The sequence below is a fragment of the Aplysia californica genome, unplaced genomic scaffold, assembly GCF_000002075.1.
Source record: "Aplysia californica isolate F4 #8 unplaced genomic scaffold, AplCal3.0 scaffold00138, whole genome shotgun sequence".
Taxonomy (NCBI): domain Eukaryota; kingdom Metazoa; phylum Mollusca; class Gastropoda; order Aplysiida; family Aplysiidae; genus Aplysia; species Aplysia californica.
Window position 1 is genome coordinate 750,641 of NW_004797408.1, and position 8,181 is coordinate 758,821.

General features: G+C 42.0%; 2 protein-coding genes across 2 annotated transcripts in view; one reads left to right on the forward strand and one right to left on the reverse strand.

The window, feature by feature from the left end:
• LOC101863580 overlaps positions 1-5,594 on the forward strand; it is a gene marked incomplete at its 5' end in the record, with an annotated part of 17,045 nt that extends 11,451 nt beyond the window's left edge. The window contains 2 exon segments of the mRNA XM_013081614.1: positions 504-583; positions 3,957-5,594. Coding sequence (XP_012937068.1) covers positions 504-583; positions 3,957-5,355 — 1,479 coding nt within the window. The 3' untranslated portion in view covers positions 5,356-5,594.
• A 1,086-nt stretch (positions 5,595-6,680) lies between these two features.
• LOC101859930 (stress protein DDR48) overlaps positions 6,681-8,181 on the reverse strand; it is a 2,517-nt gene continuing 1,016 nt past the window's right edge. The window contains exon 2 of the mRNA XM_005096817.1: positions 6,681-8,038. Within this exon, the coding sequence (XP_005096874.1) occupies positions 7,065-8,038 (974 nt within the window). The 3' untranslated portion in view covers positions 6,681-7,064. The remainder of the gene's footprint in view (positions 8,039-8,181) is intronic.

Consider the following 8,181-nt stretch of genomic DNA (forward strand, 5'->3'; position numbering starts at 1 on the left):
GGGGGGGGGGAGTAAGGCAGTACGTTGTAATTCCAACTACCAGCCACAAAGAGAACTGGCTAATTAAAAGGGGTTCTCCAGGTACTTTGGTTGGAGAAATAAGAAGAAGAGTATGATTACGTTGAAACATGGGCCTTGCACAATATGTACTTATAGATCTCCCAGTCAAATGGGATAAAGCAAAAGAGAGATTAATTTGATACGTACAGTATAACTCGGACAGACCTCTGAATCTTATGTCAGTCTCCTATAAAACCTAAGTAAGTGATTTGGTAGTCTTGACAACTCTGTAAATATTGTATGTTCATGTACACTTCGTTGGGGATTCGAACCGAAATCATCCGCTCGAAAGTCTAACAAAATACAAACTGAGCAAACGGGGCCTCCCGTTTCTTTCATTTATTTAAAAAAAAAAAAAAAAAAAAAACATGAGCAATAAAAGAAGAAATCATCAAGACAAGCGTTCACATGTATGTAATTTTTCTTTTTTAAAATTCTATCAGCCTACTGTCGCAGAGTTTGATCTGAGGTACTTGCGTTATCAGAAGCTGATAGACGCCTGCAGGAAAGCTGATGGCTCATCGTAAGTTGTGAAAACGCAGACAGACAGACAGACAGACAGACAAACAGGCTGACAAACAGACAGACAGACAGACAGCAAACAAAAAAAAGAGTATAGGCAATGAGGCAAATAGACAGACAGATTAGTAAACACACACACAAAAAGAAAATACATTTATACAAGTCTGAAAAATGTGATTATAGAATTTTACACCCTCATTGAAACAAATTAGGTCACACAGAAGGCAGGCTTCGACCCTGCCTGTCAAGGCTAACCTGGGCTGAGATATGTAGTCCCAGCAGACAGTAAGATACACTAAGTTAAGGTTTTCCTCATTTGGGAATCGAATTCACGTCTTTGCTTGTGACGGCGGAGCGCCTAACCTCTACACCAAAGAAGCTGAAAAAAACCCAAAGTTAAAAAAGGGGAGTGAATCTGATATAAAATGGGATGAACAAACGAACTGATAAACGAACTGAAGAGTGGATTTTTTTAAAAACATACATTTTGAAGTAAGTAAAGTTTAGAAGTGGAGACTGATAAAATACAGATTTAAGTAAAACAAGAAATGTATAGAAAACCCGGCGGATGAATGAACGAACAGAAGGACAGATAGAGAGAGGCAGAGAGATTGAATGAGAAGGTGAATTTGGTTTACATTAATAATTAAGGGTGACCGCAATGAGTCTCTGTTGCGATTGCAGTTGCAATTAGCGGGTGGTTGAAGGGCGCCACTGGTAGGTCCTACCTCGTTACTTTCCCTCTGTTGCCTCGGTCTTACTTCTTTCATGTACTGAATGATCATCATGTTGTCGATGTGCTTCTTTTTACTCAAACAAACAAACAAACAAACGAACGAACAAACAAACAAACAAACAAACGAACGAACGAACGAACGAACGAACGAACGAACGAACGAACGAACGAACGAACGAAACAGTTGAAATTGTATATGTTTTACGCCCCCACCTGACACATTTTAGGTAGTCCAGGGGATGGACTACTCTGACCCTGTCTTTCATGTCCAACCTAAGCTGAAAACTCCAACAGAAAGACAGAGATGCTCGACTAAAATTCTCCCCACACGGGTATCGAACTCACATCTTCTGTGTGCGACGGTGAAGCGCCTAACCTGTACACCACGTGACCACAGACACCATTTACTGAGTCTCTTGTTTGATAAGAGTTTTACGACGCTCGTGGCTACATAAGGTCATAATATGAGCACTCAATGAGTCTCTGTCTGTCTACTAATAGCGTAAAAATAAATAAAAACCATGGAGATGATGATAGTAAACATTAATCTGTCTGCTTAATATACTGAACACCAAAAGTAACGCAAGAAAGCAACAAAAGAAACGCAAATGGGTTTCTGGAGTAGAAAAAGTGATTTTAAAAAAAAATGTTTAACAGTTGTGTGATTTTTTAGATGTTTTACGTTCGAAAATGTGATCTTCATTGAGCATGGACGGACATATTCGATAGGTATTTTTTTTTATTGACTCACTAATGTCGCAGTAATCTTAGACACTGGGATGCACAACACGCATAGTCCACTTGGCCCAGTTCAATATCGTGTATGCCCTCCTTGGGCATCAACAACAGCTCGACACCTTCTGGGCACAGAGTGCATCAGTCTGTTCACGGTAGCCGGCTGGATGTTGCCCCACGCTTGTTGAATGTTCTGCTCCAGTTGTGCCGCAGTGGCTGGCCTTGGCTAAATGTTGTTTTGTTGTCTCTGGAGATGGTCCCAAAAGTGTTTGATTGGTCAAGGCTGGGTGCTGGCCATGGGATGACACTAATGCTGTTCTGCGGAAGAAATGTCACAGTTGCCTGTGCAGTGTGCGGGCGCGCGTTGTCGTGCTGGAACACCAAGTAGTGGTGTTGCTGGACGTAGGGGGGGACCGCTGGCCTAAGCACCATGCTGATGTACGTTGGGCATTGATTCCATTTCTACGCCCGCGTCCAAATTTTCGGAAGACGACAGGGCCGACCAGGTGATTCAGTCCAATGGCAGCCCAGATCATGATACTAGGGCTACCCCAGGCGTCGGCTTCCATCATGTTGAGGTCTGCGTAGCGTTCACCGTTCCTCCTCCAGATTCTGATTCTTCCATTCCCGTTGCTGATGCAGAATCGACTCTCGTCAGAGAAGAGAATGTTTTTCCATTGCCTCCATGTCCAATGAAGCCGATGCTGGGCCCAGGCTAACCTTTGTTGTCTGTGGCGGATAGTGAGGACTGGGCCGAGCGCAGGACGACGGCACCGGAGTCCTCGGGTCTGAAGTCGTCACCACCTGGTCATGCCGGATATCGGCCGTCCGTGGCTTCCAATTGTCCCCCTTGCTGTTTCGGCTGCAGGCAAAAAGCTGTCTCGGTGATGACGGCGCGTAATCAGTCGATCTTGGCGTGCGGATGTGACCCGTGGTCTTCTGCTTCCTGCCATGTCTTGGGTGCTTCCAGTTGTTTGAAAATGTGTCCACAGTATACAAACAGTTGAAAGGGACACATGAAATGCGATAGCGACGTCAGTACGGCTGTCCCCAACTTGTAAACGTCCAATGGCTCTCTCTCTCTCGATCTGCAGCGCTCAGTCGTGGCATTGTCTTGGCGGTCAACTGCTTCACTTGTACACCCTGATATGCCATGAGCACTACTCACACAAAAAAATCACTCACCTCTTTTTTCAATCACGCAGGGTTAAAAGCACAAACTTTTCATTGACCGACTCTCGTGCGCTTAAGGTGAGTTCTTTTTACTCAGCACTCGCAGAATACACTCAGGAGACCTAAACACCTCAGGGGCGTGTACTAATTTTTATCTGAAAAATATTTTAAAATATATTTTAGGGTGAAAATCAACCAACCAAATGAACTGCGGTTTTTTTTTGGTGTTCAGTATGTTATGTTGATGTGTGAACGACCAGGGGGAGGGGGAGAGGGAGGGGCGGTACGTTGTCCGTCTACTTTAAGAAGTGAAATTAAGACAATTTTAGACTTGGAGAATACGTAAGAAATGTTGTTTGTTTAATTGGGTTATATTATTGATTGATTGGCTGATTGATTGATTGATTGATTGATTGATTGATTGATTGATTTGGCTGTTTTTTTCATGAAAATAAGAGGCATGTGTGGGATAAACTAGTGTGATTAGTAGTAACAATGAGATGAATAAGTAATTAAATCAGAAATTATGATTAATAGTGGTAAAAGTTGAGGTTTTAAAAGTTCTTATCTTCTTTTTTCTTTTTTCTTTGCTACCGAAGTTCAAAGAACTAAAGGATGCCAGTAAGTTTCACCGAAGGTGGTGTGGAAAAGAGTATGGCGTTAATAACAGTGTAAAGACGTTGCTACCGTACTTTTAAAAATAATATTATGATATGATTTCTTTGTTTAGATTGCAGTCGATGCTTTGGTCCAAAAGAAATTCTCTGACGGAAATTAGAAGTGTGCTTTTCGCCGATGAATTGGGAGAACCGTTGACCGAATTTTCTGAATTCTTCAACGATGAGGAGAAACACAGCCCCTTGGAACCTTTGACGACGACGAAAGCTCTTCCACCGATCCTCAAACGGAGAACGGGGAGCTCCGACACAGATTATTATTTCTTTTTCGACAAGGGTCCTGCATCCCAAGTCCCCAAAACAGCTCCAAGCACCATTGCCGACAGCCACCCTGGCGGCAGTCCGGTAGTCAGTGGTCAGGGTCAAGGTCAGGGCCAGGGTCAGGTTAATAACGATGAGGTAATTGGACAATCCTCTTTTCCGGGTGAGGATACAGAGCAGAATGTTGACAATTTCCCAAGGGACACGCCTTTGCCTGAGACCGCTCAGTCAGTCGACAGTTTCACTACGGGCACGCCATGGCTTGACACGGAAGAAGAAAACACCGGAGGGGAGGCCGAAGGGTCAGAGGAAGGTGTGGGCAGCCTAATGAGCACCACAGACGAAGGGGGAAATTTCCATCCCCATGTCGAAGATTCGGCATCGAGCCCTGGATATACACAGGAAGAGGAAGAATTTTGGCAGGATGAGGGTTCAGAATTAAAAGAGAATAAAGAGGATAATAAGCTAGTTCCCCCAACCGTTGAGGATGGTCTTGAAGTAACTTCCAGTGAGAGTACAGATTTTTCGTACCCACACGCATACCAAAGTGAAATGTACAGTCCAGACTCAGACGAAAATCAAAACAGGAGAAGCTTCAGTTCTTATCACCGTTTGACTCCTTTCTCACGGGCAGGCCCCAAAAGTGCTACTCGAAGAGAAGTTTGTAAGAACACTTATGACTCTATCACCAAAGATAACCATTTCAAGGGTGTAGGCCCAACGAATCGTTCACAAGATTTGAATGCAATGCGAGAATCTGATAAAGGTCCTGAAAACAATTCGAACTCCAACGTCGAAATTCAGGGGAGGCCAGGGGCTAAAAAGCGCATGCACAACAACCGTGGTGAGCATCGTAATCCGGTGTGTGATAGTTGTGTCTGTAGCACTGAAGACTTCCATCGGCACGAAAGAGGGAAGTCCTGTTCGCAAAAGAGTGAAAGAAGGAAGTCTAAAAGAAATAAAGATACGCCTGCTGGCGCTTGGGAATTGGAAGCCTATTTGCAGACATGTCCCAAACAGACTGACACCAAAAAAGAAATCGATGCTCTGCAATTGTGGCAAAGCAGTCTCCTGGAATCAAAAGAGTCTGTATTATTGGGTGGAAACATTCTGCTGCCGATACGGAAGCAAAAGATGTGTTTATCCCACGAAAAAACAAAACATGAAGACATACATGAAGTGACACCTTAATTTGCACCGAGCAATATCGTGGCTATAAACGCAAGCGATCACACGTCAGACCAGTGACAGGATCTTCTCACCTGCTTAAGAATGAGAAAACGCCTTCATAGTACAAGTACTTTATGAACTCAAACTCACTGTTAGAGAACAACTTCATTAGCATAACGATAAACCCACCCCTGCAATTATATAATAATATAATGTGTATCCGTTCTGTCTTCTTTTGTTTTCTTTGTTTTTTTGTTTTCTTTTTTGTTTGCATGTTTGTTTGTTGTTGTTTTTGTTTGTTCGTGTGTTTGTTTCTTTGTTTCCTTGCTTGTTTGTTTGTTGGTTTGTTTGTTTGCTTGCTTGCTTGCTTGCTTGATCCCTCGTTGGTTTGTTTGTTTGTTTGTTTGTTTTTCCTCTGTTTAACTTTCATTGTTGGTCATGTGGAAGGGGTTCCTGCTTCAGCACTCTGGGCGACGAGGAAAGATGGAAATAATAATGTGGTTTGATCCTACTCGAATTCGAACTTTGGACTTCTGCATACCAGACCAGTTTCGTAACCGATTGCACTGCAGCACCTGGTGCCTCAACATGCGCAGCTCGCCGTTTCAGTACACAGTTACGTAAATACTTACTCCTTTATGTGGGTTTTTTTTCGGTATTCCTGCTGTTTTGTTTGGTTTATTTGTCGCCTTTTTTTTTTAGTTTGAAAAAGGGAAAATTTTAAGACCTTTAAACAGCTTCTATGCCTTTGTTCAACTGAAACCAAGTCGACTCAATAGAACGAAAAGATCTACATTATAAGAAGACGATGGACTATAGATTGATAAAGACATTTATTGATATAGTGAAGCCAAGTTAGAATGGAATTTTTACTCCTCATAGTTCTCTAAAAATAGACTCTTGTCAACTTCTCGGATTCTATTGTTCTTTCAATATTATGGTAATGGTAGTGACACTGAAACGATGTACGGTCATTAAACGAACTTCCTGGCTTTCTTTGCTGCATGTGTTCATAACATGGTATACGTGGTATGTTCCGTACACGTATCAATTGTGACTTTTTCGAGTTTATTAAGTTTCCTTCTGCATTGTACTTTAATAAAAATAATTATTATATGTTTGCTATATACATGTATAATAATATAATACATCTACGTTTTCATGTATCTATTTTTTTAACCCTCCGGCCTCGATCTGTTTCTTGACATATTATCAAGTGTGTTTTTACGTGTATGTGTGTGTGCATGTGTGTGTGGGGGGGGGGGGGGCGTCACACGATGCTATTTTTGGAAGCTAAAGTTGTGCTGTACATTAAGTCACACTGGAAAAAGGAAAAAAATCAACAATATCAGTCAGGACATTTTTATTTTACCGAACTTGTTTTCACAGTCCGACAGGAATAGGCTATCTTATCACATCCGCTTTTAAGAGAATGTCCAGCCGTAAGTTACTGTACTGTTAATTTCTCCGATCTGACGACTTTTTAGAGATCTTTTTGTTTTCCCATCGACATCGAGTCTATTTTTTTACAATTTACTCTTCTTTTATTTTTTCTTGTTCTTCATTTAGGTGCTCCAGGCAAGAGGTGGTTTCTCCATTGTTGGCTAATTTTGAGCTGGTCAGTTTGTCGAGGGATTAAATAAAACTGTCTGTGGTCTGGTCCTGATAGTTGTTGGAGATTTCGTGAAAAACCTTTATTCTCAAAGGTGCTCGGCTATTATGTGTCTGGGTTAGCAGTCATCAAACTCAGAGGTTGTTCCGTACCTGTAAGAATCTGTGTATCTTGGATAGTCATCAGAGGTTATTCCGTACCTGTAAGAATCTGTGTATCTTGGATAGTCATCAGAGGTTGTTCCATATCTGTAAGAATCTGTGTATCTGTTATAGTTAGGGGCTGTTCCGTATCTGTAAGAATCTGTGTATCTTGGATAGTCACCAGACGTTGTTCCATATCTGTAAGAATCTGTGTATCTGTTATAGTTAGGGGCTGTTCCGTATCTGTAAGAATCCGTGTCTCTGTTATAGTTAGGGGTTGTTCTGTATCTGTAAGAATCTGTGTATCTTGGATAGTAGCTAGATGTTGTTCCATATCTGTAAGAATCTGTGTATCTGTTGTAATTATCAGAGGTAGTTCCATATTTGTAAGAATCTGTGTATCTGTTGTAGCTAGGGGTTGTTCCGTATCTGTAAGAATCTGTGTATCTTGGATAGTAGCTAGATGTTGCTCCATATCTGTAAGAATTGGTGTATCTTGGACTGTAATACGGAGAACGAGAGGTGTAAACGTCATCATAAGAAGATGGGTTCGTTTCATACCGATAAGAATCAGTCGTACCTCTGCTATATGAGGAAGGAGTAGTTCCAGATCTGTAAGAGTCAGAAGTTTGGTATCCATTATAAGAATCAGTTGTACCCCTGTTATATGAGGAAGAAGTTAGATCTTCATAAGAACTACTAGTGGTGTCTCTGCCATAGTCAGAGGAGCTAGCTTTGTACTCATAAGAGTCTGTGCTTTGGGGATTGTAGTCCGTGGTGGTCATCATGTCATTATAGTCCCTGGCGGTGGTCCCGCTGGCGTATGAGTCTGTGGTCTGTACGTTGACGTCACTGTAGGAGTCGGTGGTGACCCAGGGTTGGTCTGTGCTAGCCCCAGGCTGGGCTGTGGTTTGGCCAAACTCTTCATAAGGATAGGAGGTTGACCGCGCTGAAAATAGTATATAGATGTGTAAGTGCTGGGTCACTACATTGTTACCACCAGTTTATATGGTAGGGTCCTATGGAAATAGGCCTCTTTGGGATGTTGTTTTATTTATCTATTTTGTATGTAATATATTTTACATTTATGTA